At 40.4% G+C, this 15081-nt stretch overlaps 1 protein-coding gene across 10 annotated transcripts in view; it reads left to right on the top strand.

Moving 5' to 3' along the window:
- The first annotated feature begins 4745 nt into the window (after positions 1-4745).
- adgrb3 (adhesion G protein-coupled receptor B3) overlaps positions 4746-15081 on the top strand; it is a 116400-nt gene continuing 106064 nt past the window's right edge. For 7 of the 10 annotated variants that reach the window (XM_040001493.1, XM_040001492.1, XM_040001486.1 and 4 more), the window contains exons 1-2: positions 4749-5402; positions 7105-7873. In XM_040001493.1, the coding sequence (XP_039857427.1) occupies positions 7120-7873 (754 nt within the window). In that variant the 5' untranslated portion in view covers positions 4749-5402; positions 7105-7119. Of the gene's footprint in view, positions 5403-7104; positions 7874-15081 lie in introns of all 10 variants that reach the window. The other 3 variants (XM_040001491.1, XM_040001489.1, XM_040001490.1) reach the window with 2 other exon arrangements.

Raw genomic sequence — 15081 nt, 5'->3', positions numbered from 1 at the left:
AATTTTAGATGATAAAGAATTAATTCTGTCGCTCTTTGTTTCTTTAGGAACTCAACGAGGGAACTTCTCGCTGCATATTGCAATAAATGCAAATATGAGTGGTGTTATTTACACTGTTGCCTGTGTTTGTGAGGAAAACATGGATTAAGGGAGAAAAAAACATAAAACGATATAATGGCATTGTTTTTCACAGCACTGTGTTTGTGAAAACACAACATTTTCTAACGGCATCAAAAATTAAATTAGCACGCTAGCAAACTAAATGTGGTTAATAATGCATTGTTATTGACTAGCAAAGATCATGTGTGCTCAGGAGTCAAAGGGCCTTTTCATGGGGGACTCATTTTAATACACTGATTGCAAGCGACTGTGCGGTCTTAAAAATGCTCTAACTATGCATCTTTTTTGACAGGCATTGATTAGCTCATATGGTTAACATACATTTCCCTTTGCGCCCACTTGAAGTGTTTATCGTTGCCATACAAGAAGTGTAAGAACTGCCCTCAGCACTTAACCCCATCCAGACTCCAGCACTCTGCAATTTCTGCACCAGTTTTTAATTAAACATGAAGAAAAATGGGAAAACAGCCCTTGAAGGGATGCACTCACACTTTAATTTGTTAATAGAGTTGTACATCATTAGGGTAATGATTGCACTGAACCATAAGACACAAGCCTGTATACACTGATAGTGACATCCAGTAGACATGATGCATAAAAAAGCAAAAAAACCTAAACAACCAAAACCATTACCACTAGCATGAATCTGTAATGCAAATACAGCAGTTTATGAATGCATCAGGTGGTCATACATGAAATGTTTGTGGACGCTCACAATCTTACAGTATGTGTAGATATGTTCACAGGAGTCATTGGCATGGCCGTGCCTCTTTGACCACACTCTTTGTGAGGTGAAGTTGCAAGAAAAAGAAAGCTTTTTCAAAGGTTCACAAGAAAAATTCGACAAGATTGTAAGTCAACATGAATGCAGTCTGCTCACTGAGACTCTACAAAGAACAGCAGTGTTGAATGGAAATGTCATTTGCTTAGCAGGTATTTCATAAAAGACGAAAACAAAGCACTAGCAAGGCAGCATTTTGACACAATAATGCACCAAATTTTCTTGTCTTTTTCAACACTTTGGCATGGGATAAATATTTGAGAGAAGTACAAAACCACCAGCAATTCTCCTTGTGGACATTCTGAGCATGTGTGCAAAATTTCATCCAGTAGTTGTTGAGCCATATGACTCAAAACCACAGATGTTAACCTCCCACTGGCATTAGAGGGAAAAGTCACAAGATCAACAACGTTCATTGCTTGGGGAGCTTTTATGCCTGGGTAAATTTAGATGCCAGTCTATTCAGTGGGTTTCAAGTTTTCACTTTGTAAGTGACCTGTGTATAATTCTAGATAGAAACTCACTTAAGCAATTAAAAATTCGCTAGAGGTCCTAAAGGTCAGAGGAACTGGAAAGCCAAAATCATTCTCTGGAGGACAAGTAATGTCAGTACATTTCAATAGTTAAGATATTTCAGCCTGTGTTCAAGTGGTTATCCTCCTACCGCTCTCATTTCCATGCTACTTTTGTGGCATAAAAAAACAAACAAAACAAAAACAGAGTGACATCTTTGGTAACAGCAATCATTAAACCTAACTAGCTGTGTGTAACGGAGGAGATTAGCTGTAGCACTTCTGCATGGCAATTTGTGGAAGAAAATGTAGCAGTGCAGAAAACAGCAGTGGAAATAAAACAAAAGAAAATACTCCAGAATCTGACAGAAATGCACAACTTCTGTAATGACAAATGGTGTAATAGCTTCTTCCACAACAGCACAGGAGGACGCACAAAAGAACTGAGCACTTCAAGAAAAACTTCCCTCAGATACGCTCATTTGGGGTTTACCAATACGTCATCCAGCTGAGATTCCTACAGGGAGGAGCCCATTATCACTGTGCAGACAGAAGTAACATATGGACTCCCTCGTCGTGATTGAGTTCAGCTGAAAGTCTGAATACATTTCACTGGTGTCTAGAGAATTCACCCTATATGCCTGCATATGTTTATGCACCAAACTGTATGAATTGGTAGGTACACTGAAAACTGGAACCAAACATGTTTCTGTCGCTGATTCAATTTATATATATATTTGTATCCACTCACATGCTAATCATAAAGGTTGATTCACATCAATAAACTGATATTATCACATGATCAAAAGGCTAATGTTTATCACACTGCATTTTGCAATGGACGTGAAATGAAATGCAGCCATAATATCAGAGAGATATACTGTTCGGCACACGCGCACGCACACAAGTGTTAGTGTAGATTTCAGTCACACAAACACTCACACAAACAGGAGCAGGTGATAATAGGGCTATTCTATATGCGGGGTCATGAATAATTCAAATTCCATGTGCTCAAACAGACTCGAGTTGACTGAATAATATGACAGATTCCGCAACTGCTATTAGATGAAAAAAAATATCACAAATGTTTTGGAGATTCTAGCAGAGGATAAACTGCCGTGCTGCATGTGCAACTACTACACTTGCTGAATGCAGGTGAATGCCAGGTCTCTCTTGGAAATGAGATTTTTAATCTCAATGAGATTTTTTGCCTGGATAAATAAAGGATTAATAATAAAAAAAATCCAAGACATTCAAAAAGAAAATTCAAGAAAAATTCAAGAAAATTCAAAAGCTTCATTGTTATCACACAGTGCAGCACAACCTTTCACTCTTGGTCTGACTGCTTACTTGGGCCACAATTTCTGGACTCACATTCCCTCATGAATGTAATCTTAAATGTAGTAAATGTAATCTTTTCTTCTTGTTGCAGTGACAACAATGCAACAACACAGCATACCAGCTGGACTCTGGAAATGTCCTTGCAGAGGAGAGTGATGGCTGCATTCCTGGAGCTTGGCAATTGGCCTCCTCGTGAGTCAGTGGAGAGATACTTATTGTGTTTTCATTGTTCAATAAGGCTTTGCATGAATTTCTCCCACCTCTTGGCGTACTGAGCCAAAAGCTCCCTAAACACCCAAGTCTTCATTATGGCCGTGGAAAGTGGGCTGACTCGAGGTCACCCCTGATGTTCCACTGGCTGCCTGGGGAAGACTGGAATTAGAAAGCTTCTAGTCACAGGCCACAGAAACCAACAGGACTCCAAGCTCCTTTATAAGTTTGGCAACCGATTAACAATGTTGTAAACGCTGTGTGGGATAGGATGCTGGAGATACAAACAAGTTCTTTCAGATTCTCACAACGCTGCTGCTCTGTGTGGTTCTGTAGCATTCTTTTGGAAAGGCTGGCTTAGAAACACTTCAGATTGAAACTTCCTGGAAATAAATAAACAAACAGCTTCTTCATGCAGCATCTGCTCAGATGGAACGCATTCAGTCAGGGCCTGAAAGAGACGGCCAGGCTAATGAGAGTTAACTATTCGCAGTAAAATGATTAGAGCAGCTGACCAAACTCTCCAAGAAAAAAGAAATCACAAAATAAAACTACACCAAACAGTTGTTACTGTCTGGACTTACCAATTGAATGTCATCCTTTTTGAATATGCAAATAACCCAAATATGCAAATGAATTGAGCTCCAAGCTATGTGAAAGTCATGCACAATCATTTCTCCATCCATCCAAGCTCTACCCGCTTGTGTCCTGTGGAGAGTGGTGGTTGGCTGGAGCCTATCCCAGCTGGCATTGGGCGAGAGGCGGAGTAGACCCTGGACAACTATCCAGCCCGTGGCATGGCTAAAACAAAGACAGCCATTCCTTTACCATACATTTTCTTTTAAGCACATGATCAGGTCTGTGCTTAGCCTTTGTATGGGATGCTGATAAAGAAAAGGCACATATGAAAACAAAACCCCTCCTCCACCTTCATTTGGAGGGGCGGTGTGATCAGCAGGTGATTTGGATCACCCTGAAGCTCCCTATCCCCATTCCATTACAATTCCATTCTTCCCATGAATTCGGCCAGTGGGAGATGAAGACTATTGCAGAACCATTTGTGCCTCATTGTCAGCGGCCAGCTGATGAAGCTTGGAGCATTTAGTTCACTACTGATGATTGAATGAATGCACATTTAGACTGTAAGAAAAAAAAACGTTTGAAAGAGTTCAGGGAAAGCATTAAGGCGGTCTGTGCAAGCACTCCCCCGAGAAAGCAGAATAAAGTGAAAGAAAAACAGCAGCTTTAAAGTTGCACCTGTAAGGTGAAGACACCCCAGCACAACTTTCCACAGACGGCACAAGTTGCCCCATAAGCATTTGTTCTTCCAGCAGCGCGAATTCGGGCGAGCAGGAGGACGTGCAGGGTGCTGCACATCGACAAACTGTGAAGAAATCAAAACAGCGGCTGTCACCCATCAGGAGAGAAGGGAAAATTACCAAACACACCAGCGAGCTCTCAAGTCCCACTGATAGAGCGCTCAAGTAGCATTTATGATCACGTTATTCTCACACCCTCCTCTTATCCAGAAAAAAAATGTAACAAAAAATAAAAATAAAAAAATCCGTGAAATATTCCTGATTGGAGAAGGGCGCAGCAGCAAAGCGCAGTATTGTCTGAAGCACAACTGAGAGGGTCCAGTTCAGGGGGGGAAACCCTTTTGACTCGAATTAAAGGGAGGCTGTATGAGGGGAAAAAGAGAGAGAAAAAAGAAGGAAAGAAAGAAGGAAAGAAAGAGGGGAGGAGGAGGAGGAGGGCAGGGAAGAAAGTGGTGGCGGTGCCAGACGCAGCGGCAGTAAGAAGCGTACGTACGTGCTTTATCTTAGCGGCTGAGTGTGACGTGATATTGCAGCCTGCTCCTGGAGCTCTGCAAGCACCAAGCAAAGCGCGTCTATTTCTCTCTGTGTTGTAACTCACTGACCCCCCAACATCTCACATCCACCCACTACGGATCTTTTTTTCTTTTTCTTTTCCCTATTCACCCCCTTTTTTGCGGAGAGGGGGGGTCGGTGCGCGACTTGATGGAGAAAACATTTCGGTGGGAAATAGAGACGTGGAGTCTGCCGAATTAATTTATGGTAAATACTGTAAGAATTGCTCTCGTCGTCACTCCAAGAATTTCTTCCCCTCTGTCTCTCCTGGTCTTTCTCCTTTCTTCTTCTTCTTCTTCTTCTCCTCTCTCTCTCTCTTTCTCGGTGGCTGTCGTGTGTTGTTGCGCTCCGTTTTGATGGGAAAAACCCAGAAGAAGGAGACGGGGGGATATGTGCGGGCAGACCGGAGTGTAACGCATTTTATTTTCATCCATTGAACCATCTTGTTGCGCCGGACTTCTATTGTCGGGAATGGGGAATATTGATTCACTGGAGGGCTGCAGAATTTATTTATAAAGGATGTGGTCAAGTATGTGGAAAAAATAGCCATAGCTTCCGCAGTGTAAGGTAAGACATTATTATTATTATTATTATTATTATTATTATTATTATTATTATTATTATGAGATGAAGGTCTTCGAGCAAGTGCAATGGCAATTTTCATATGTCATCTGTCAGTTAAAGTTTAGCCTCCCTCTCTCAAACATTTGCCCCGTATATTCATCACGATGGTTTTGGAGCGTTCATCCGCTCACATTAGTCCAGGGTGCTTAACAGAGGAATTTTAAGAGCTGATCTCTCTCTTAAGAGCCAAAAATCACTTTAAAGTGCCGAGCCTCGAAGTGACACTGCATGAGATGTAGCCCGTGGCCGACGTGTCTCTATATTCAGATTTCCTCTCGAGTCTAAATTGCTCTTAGAAGCCCGGCAATAAAATCAGCGTCTCTTGACTGATTTCTCGTCTCCAGAATACTGATTTTATTTTTCTCGTCTAGCCCTGGTCGTGAATCTTGTGGAAGGACGTGAAATCATGTGAATTTATCGCGGCAGAAAGCTGATCCAACTCAGCACCGCTTCCACAAATCCTTATATAACGCACATATAATTCTGGGGTAATGTGACGGGCGTGATTCACGATTCAAAGAGAAAGAAGTTGAAGACATATGCGCAAATGGATCTATTATGTGAAAACTGGTAGCCCATCTCTAGCCTACTTGCGATTTGAACGCCCACACAGACACACACGCAACACACAGTTCGAGACACACGCGCGCATACACAGACACACAGGCGCACACGTACACACACCCTCGCGCGCATTCTGCTGTGACACTGCTCACAGCTGCATTGCCTGTAGGATTAAAGCAATCAGGACATCGCATTGCATTCTCTCTCTCTCTCTCTCTCCCACACACGCACACACACACACACACACACACACACACACACACACACACATGTAGATCCGCACACGCACACATGCAAGCTCAGACATACAACACACACACACACACACACACACACACACACACACACACACACACACACACACACACACACACACACAGTCTCTTTATCAAATTGCATTGTCAAATATGTCAAGCCCTGAAATTCAGAGACATGCAGGTGGTGTGGAAGAGGCGACAGTTCGCAGTGACCGAGCACACGCCAGGACATAAAAAAAAACCCAAATAAATAATAATAAAAAATATATAACGTCAGTTTGTCTTCCTCATATTATCTAACTGTCCTGTGAGCAAACATTCACAGAGAACATAGCTTCATGTGCAAAGATACTGGTTACTGCGTAAAATGAGCAGTTGCACATTTTCCACAACTCGCGTGGACTGCGCTGACTTACAAAGGCTGCCACTTTTGCCGTTTCTTCCTTTTTGTCGCCAGATTTTCTAAATAGCTACATTTGAATATCTCCGGGGATTGTGTCGTACCGAATACGACCCAATTAATAACGTCTAAATGACTCACATTATTGCACCCACCTCCCTAAATAAAAATAAATAAATAAATAATAGCCGAAGCAACCACAAGGTGGCAATGTTTGCACAAAGTATAGTGATGAAGGCTGGAGATGCAAAACACATGTTGCCGAGGTTTACCTGTGTGTCTTTTTGCCCCCCTTCTTATCATGGCAGGATGTAATAAGAACTATGTAAGCTCGTTAGTCAGACTTGGTAGTGATAATCTATCATGTGTTTATGTGCCCTGCTTTAACATCCCTTTGTGTAATCCTCTTCATCTCTCCCTGCAGGCCAAATGACATAGGATGAAGGCTGTTCGAAACCTGTTGATTTATATATTTTCCACCTATCTTCTGGTTATGTTTGGATTAACTGGTGCCCAAGATTATTGGTGTTCCACTCTGGTCAAGGGGGTCATTTATGGATCATATTCAGTGACTGAAATGTTTCCCAAGAACTATACAAACTGTACATGGACGCTGGAGAACCCTGACCCTACCAAATACAGCATCTACCTGAAGCTATACAAGCGAGACTTGAGCTGCTCTGAATACTCTTTGCTTGCTTATCAGTTTGACCATTACTCACATGAAAAGATCAATGAACTGCTGAGAGTCAACGAGTCTATAGTGTATTTGTGTGATTCAAAGAATATTTACGTATTTTTGCTGTATGACAAGAATTTTGTTCAGCTACGGAGAGTTTTTCCTTATGATTACAATGGATTGACGCCACAGAAGCTGGATGAGGAGGAGAAGTCTATTGTGGAGTTTCTAGTGTTGAACAAGGCCAGCCCTAGCCAATTTGGATGTCAAGTGCTTTGTACATGGCTGGAAAACTGCCTGAAATTAGAAAAAGGGACAGTGGAGACATGTGGGATTGTGTACACGAAATGCACATGTCCTCAGCATTTAGGCGATGGAGAATCAGAGAGCATGCTCATGCTCAACAACGTGGTTTTACCCTTGAATCCACAAACGGAGGGTTGCTTGTCACCCCAACTACAAGCCGGGCAGATCTGCAATCTGACCGCAGAAGTTAAACGGCCTCCTAAAGAAGGTGAGTATCCTGTCATCTTTCTTCTTTATGCTGAAATAGTTGTAGATGGAATTAAGTATGCATAGAGAAGATAGCAATCATGTCAAATAAATGTGCACGTCAGTCACTCCTACCTCTGCCCTAATTGCATGTTTGAAGTGTGATGGCCCATGAAACAAAGAGCACACATAGATATATCTAGTGTAGTTGGCTCAGAAATGAGTCAACTTCAAGATAAAAATAAAAGAAGAAGATGAAGGAATAAAAGGGGAAAAAAGCTGCCGGGGGAGTTGGGTGTAGTAAAGACCACACCAGCACAAACCAAACCATCTAAAAAGGGGGTCTTTCATTTGGTTGGACTGAATTCAAAATGCACTATCATTGCTGTGAATTTTAAAATGGCTGTTTTTGTACACATAAGCAGAGTTAAAATGGCTGCAAATCCAAAGATAATTTTTTTTTGTGTGTATATACATTTATGTCAGTGTCATCCATACAAAGACCAGCAGCGGTCAATACGGACACATCCTTCATTTTTATTGGCATGCAACCTGTATGGCAAATGGAACGATTGGGATCATAGATGCAGCAGTGTCCAATTGGAGCACAATGCTCAAGCAATGCAACACAAAAAGCTTGTGGATGAGATGTAAGAGTTAAGGATTGTTTAGCTTTGCAGAAAATACGGGAATGTATTCAGGTTATTTAATTTTAAAAACAAGCTTTTTCTTCTTTTCTTTCAAAGCTGTTCTAGAGGGATACTACTTTTGCAGTGCTGCCATAGAGCAATGCAACGTGTTTTCACTGTTTGTTGGAAACGAGCAATAACAATATACAGAGGAAAGACGGCATTTTCAGTTGACATGTAATTCACTAATGTGCATACATGCATCAAGCACCCATGCATGCACAAACCACCTATTCATCCACACACATTGAAAAGTAGATAAGCGAATTATTATTTATGATAAGGGCTGTTATTTCTCTGTGTATTCGTGTTATCACTTAGTAGGGGGAGTTTTTTTTTTTTTTAATCTTTTGTTGTTGTGTTTTTTTTCTCACCTACTGCGAAGAAAGCCATTCTCGACACATAACTGCTCGCATTTTAACAGATAGCAGAGAACCGTCCCACCTTGAGGAATACGCTACATACTTCAGGGAAGGGAGGGGTGTTCATCAAGGCACAATGAACCAAAAATAATGAATCAACCTTTTTTGGAGGGGGATGTGGGGAAATAATGATTGCAGGAATGTTATGGAGCTAGTTTCCTGTGGCAAGTACCAAAATAACAATTGCTATAATAACACCCTGGATAACAGGTGGCAGTTATCTTATCACAAAGAAGAGACAAATATTGATTGCAGTAGTTCAGCTGTTCAGTTGACTGGAGATGAGCGCTGCTATGTGCCACGTCACATTTCCAGGCACGTTTTTCAAACGCACATATGTGGAATTTGTTTATCGTAACATGCATCAGCACCACAGCATTCAAGATATTTATATGGCTTTTGTAAGAATTACTCTAGCTCTAGATTTCCACGTGATTTTTAAGGTGGCTAACCTCCATCAAGTTGGATGACAAACCCATTTCGAGAATAGTTTAGCTACTGCTTCTCTAGAGCCCCTAAGCCATAATGCATACACCATCTGAAGAAAATTACCATTAACAATCCAGCCCCCTCACACACACAGTCAAATAGCATGTGGAGTAACAACAGTAAGTATGACTCAGCTGTGTATTTTGTCAGGTAATTTCATCATTTAGTAAATCTTACATTTGTGTCATAAATATTACCGGGAAGCGTTATGCTTCTTTTCACAGAAAATTCCCTGCTCTAAAATAACATTTGACATTTTTCTATCAGCATGTTAATAACAGCTTAAGAGCACAGATTATTTTTTTTCTCTCTCTCTCAGAAGATTTTCCACGAGCTTCTATTTATAGGGTTGGTTGATGGGAGGTTTGAATAAATCCGTTTTCATCTGGATAACGGGGAGATCACCACTGGGTTTTAAAAGAGCACTGTGTCTCCTGTGGCATCGTGGTGACAGAGTGGGTATTCCTGATGAAGAATAAAGCATTACAAACAGTCGACAAGAGCTCTATTTGATAAAATCACGTGTCTTTGATCTTCAGTTCCTGGTAGCGGGTGGCTTCGGAGCACATCAAAGAAAAGCAGGGCCGGAGGTTGTGTACTCCAGCCATGCCACAGAAACACCCCACCGGCGTTTCGCACAGACTGGGGGGTAACAGCAATTTGAAAGTTGATGCTCTTGATTATTTAAAGTGATTATTCAGGGGGGGAAGCAGATCCCATTCGGTGACATTTTGAAAGCCACAGCAATAACAATGAAATCCAGATGTACTACTCTGATGACTCATTTATGCAGTTTTATTTTTATCACATTCTCTCGTTGCATGAATAAAAGTTGTAAAAGGCAGCACAGTGGTGCAGTAGCACTCACAGTATGACAGATTTAATTTTGGGGTCTGGTTTTTTTTTTTTTTTGTGGGATTCCTAACACCTTCCACACAAAATTAAGTCGGCTCAAGGCTCCGAGTTGCTCGTAGGTGAATACTCAACTGACTGTGTTCCCTCTTTGTGATTTCCTGGATGTGGTTTTTTTTCGCTATCAGCCCAATGAATAGTCGAGAGTGACTCCGGCTAATGTGAGTCTGAATTTCAGAGCGCACAAATATAAAACTGCTTTAAGTAAAACCTTGGCAGAAAATGTCTCACACCTTCTATTCTGTCACAATTTTAAAGTATGTGCAAAAAGAGGCTTTCAGCAACCGGACAGCCAGAACAGCGCAACATTTTAAGGCAATTTTCTTACCCAGTTGTCCCCCCACCCCCACCCATACACACACACACACACACACACACACTTTTCAGCCACGTTCTCTGCAAATACTGGTACTTCCATGCAAGCGGCTCTGTTCAAAGAAACCAAGTTTCACTTGGCTTCACAAACGCGGTCACATGGCATTGTCTTGTCTGATCTTTGGCTGAGGATAGATATATTATTCTCTTCCCTCATTTGGTTTAAAGTTGCCAGTTTTCAAGGGTCAGGGTCAAGGGGTGTCACTGTCTGAGAGGGATGTGCTTTGTCATGTTTATGTCAAAATGCCTCACTGTTACATGGAAACAAAACAACTCTACAAAAAACCCCTTTCTTCCTTAAATCACTGTCACTGAAACGCACCGTAGCGTTACACAGTCATCATTTAGAAATGAAAGGGGAAATCTGACTTTTCTCATCCAAACACGGTTTCGATTTGTCAGATAATCTGCCAGGTATGTTAGTTCATCTTACTCCTCTTGCCATGCCTCCTTTTTCTGTGGCGTGATTGAATTTTAGGTAATAGCGAATAAATCTGACAAATGTGACTGTGGCAATAAGAAGCTTTATGCAGATAAGGGTTAATAATTAGTTTCAAACTTGATAATGCAACACAAAAAAATGAATCTCGTGTCGAAGATTTCGATTAATATTTAATGAGTCCACACAAACTAGGTCTTCAGATTCATTGCAATCACAATAAGTAGGTTAGAAATGTCTTGATTCTCTTTTTTTCCGTGCATGAACATTGATTTGATTCTTTCATGCAATATGCAATATGAATAAACTACATAAATTCTTTAGATGCGTTCTCAGGCTGCTCTTTACAAAGGATAATTTAAGTCGAAGGACAGGGGTTTTACATTTCAGAGGGAGAAAAAAACTCTTTAAGACTATGTACAAATGCTTATTTGATGATTACAACTTTTGATGACACAGGCCGCGTGCAATGTGGGAAATGGCAATAGGATTTATTGGCAAATGAAATGTGTGTGAAGCGTTATAACGCACTGTCACCCGCCAAAGTCCTGAGCACTGCAGCAGCTCAGCCTCGCTGGCTCACATAGTGAGGCCTTTTATTCACTTTGGATCTCAGTCAAGTCACTCAGTAGTCACACTGCATTATGCTCACCCCCATTGTTCAGTACACTTGGAGGCCATTTTAGTTCCAATTCAGTGAAGGAGAGAGCTCAGATCAACAGCACAGAATCTGTTTTTATCTGAGACATGCATTATTTGTCTCAAATATTCCATGTGCCAATTCCCCCTGAAATTCTGGGCTCAATTACTGCACCTTTTAGGATTTTTTCGAGTTCCAGCCTGTGCCAGTTGTAATTTTTAGAAACTGTATTGTGTCCTTTTCTCTCTCTCTCTCTCTCTTTCTCTCTTTTTTACATGTGTCTGCTGTTCCAATTCTTCAGCATCCCTCTTACTAATGTAGTTAAGTGGGCATAGGAATACTAAAAGAAAGTTGTCATGGATTGACAAGGTCAACACTGAAGAATTACTATGAAAGAGCCAGCCATCTTCTTTGTCCATTAACTGTCTATTAAATTTTGCCTATTCAAAAAAGAAGAGATAATGCTGGTTGTGGAATGATTACATTTTATGCTCTAATCAGTTACACAGCTTTGGGTCAATTTTAGTCGGTTTTGTGAAACACATGGGAAACTAATAAAATGTGGTCAGACATTATACCCAAATTTACTTCAGGATACACGAGTCTGGGATTCCCAGGCATAGATAATGGAGTTTGGAGGTGACTGAGCAGCTCCCCTCTGTGCGTGGCACTTAAATATACATATATAAACTTTACATTGCTTAAATCGTCCAGGTGGTGGCTACTTCCAGATATAAAAGTTCATGAGGCTCTATGGGGACTGTTAAGTCATTTTACACGATGGCAGAACCACAAAAACTGTTGTTACATTTAAAGGTCTTCTTAAACCACTCACGCCGTCACGCATGGATGCAAATGAGCTCTTTGGAAACACAAAAGTCTCTGTTTTACATGGGATACAATTTGATGATAAAGTATAAGGTCCAACATACGAGGCTGACCCTAATGTCATTGAGTGATAGATAATACCAAATAGCACCGTCATAATAATAATAGGAGATTCAAACATGATCCACATGTTTTCACAGTTAACACACATAATTTAGCTGTAGAAGCTACTTTTGAGTTAATTAGTCTTAAGATTGTGCTTTCAATCAATCATCCTGACAGTTTTCTTTATAACTGGAGCTACTTTATATTAACCGTACGCTGTAGGCCGGGCTGAGATTCTAGATATGATAACCTGGCAGCGAGGTGGATAGAGACCAGCTGTGAATATTGTTGTTCATTTGACATGGATTGGTGATCTCAGTCTTGAGCCTCTTTTTCGGCAGCATGACAATTGGGAGTCAGACTGATAACTCCTCCTCTATATGCCCAGACTGTGCACTGCCAACTGCGGCAGAGTAAATTAAAGCCTTGTGTTGTCAAAACTGCTCTGACGTCAGTAAACAGTATACAGTAAATCCAGGAAAACCTGAAATACAATTTAAAAAGTGAGGATATGATTTATTGCATATTATATAATATCATAATATAATACATTATATTATTAGTTAATTTTGCAGCTGGTTGCACGCTGTTTCATTGTACAACTTGCTTTCTATATATATAGCTTGGTATTTTTAACAAATGGCGTTTTCATCTAAATACATCATATTTATTGGCTACATTTATATTTCTTAAAATACCTAAAAAAAAAAGAAAAGAAAGAAAATTCACAAAAAACTGAAATATAAAACTTGACAATATTTTTCTGTGAACTAAACTACTGAGTAGCAACAATTCAAAGTGCTTCAAAAAAATCACATGTAACATACAGTGTAACACATTACAAAATTACACTTGGAAGCTAAGTTCCTTATATTTGTCCAAACAGGTCCAAATCGTGCATCTACCGAGGGTTAATCTCCAACCTCTTTGCAATGTCATGTAAATGACAGCTTCCCCTTTTCAACTTTACAGCCAGCAATGGACACCACTGCAATTAAATTTGCGAGAAACAGTTGTTGCCTATAATAAAGCCATATTGCAGCAGGAATTGCAATCAGAGTAATGGCTCATGCAGTGTCATAGCCTGTCTAATTCTCTAATGTTTGGCAGCCACACCCCCTCAAATCTGCAGTGTTTCACTAGCAAAATTCTGCATAAGAAATGAAGAAACGTGCATGTCTGATTTATTAGTGTGTGTATCCCACCTGTAAACTCGCTCCTTGCTATGAATTCCAAACGGTGGAACATTTGTGTGCTCGTATATCCACGCTGCACCAGCTCCCACAACTACTCATAAATTCTTCTTGAAATGTCACACATTTGCCTGTTTAGAATTCAAGTTCCCATTCAACTCTTTGAGCTTTCCTATTAAATAAAAATAACGCAAAGTAACAAATATAAACCTCAGCCACGTTGTAGGCTGTGAAAATGCTGAACTGAGGCTGGTTTGGTGCACCATTGACGTCACCAGTTAAGCCAGAAACCAATATTTCAGTTTCATGCTGTTCATGCTTCCATCAATTAACATCATGTCCATCAATTTAAAAGTAAATGTTTTGAGTATTTATGCATAATTTAAGATGTGTGCTCTAAAATTACTGTATTGGAAACACTGAAGCAACAGCAAGCATCAGAGGTTTTCAGCTCTTAGAGTCTGTCACTGCAAAAGCCTGTGAAAAACTGAAATGCATAGGTTTTAGGTAAGGCAAACTTTTTTCAGATCTTTTCAGTGTTCCACTCCAAAGAATTCATTTTAAATCCCATCTTGCAGTACACTGCTGTTGCATGACTTTTGCCACAGTGTGCATGGCTGAAGCTGATACAGCTCTTTGTCAAAGCCTCCAAACAGTAAGCTACTGCAGTTTTTCATCTCCACACAACACATATTTATCACAGAAACATTTCCATTTCCAATCAGGTCTTGCTCGACATCACAGTGTATCAAGTCTCTATTTTGCAATTTATGAGTAGTAATAAGTGGACCAAAATCAAAGGACTACGCACTATTATGATCTTCTTTCCTTTGAAAAGGCTTCTTTATGAATGCAAACATAGCAAGTAATGAATATCTGGAAAAGAGGACGTCTGTCTCGTGTTTCTGTGATATAAATAAGATTTGTTTATTGCCATCTTGTGTTTAATTCAGTACAATGACTGATTTCCTGCTATAGCAAAATAAAATATTCCTGTAGTCACTTTCAGTGGAGCAAAGGTAACGCGCTGTACTTGATTTTATTTTATGTAACTAGAACGCCGTGTGAAATGAAGGTTTGGTATCTTTGTCTCACAGCAAATTGGAGCAATTCAGTACATTGTAAAAACAAATTTGGA

This window comes from Simochromis diagramma, unplaced genomic scaffold (assembly GCF_900408965.1).
Source record: "Simochromis diagramma unplaced genomic scaffold, fSimDia1.1 OVJJ01000421.1, whole genome shotgun sequence".
NCBI lineage: Eukaryota > Metazoa > Chordata > Actinopteri > Cichliformes > Cichlidae > Simochromis > Simochromis diagramma.
The sequence above is the reverse complement of the archived record's forward strand: the minus strand, read 5'-3'. Positions and strand labels throughout refer to the sequence as shown.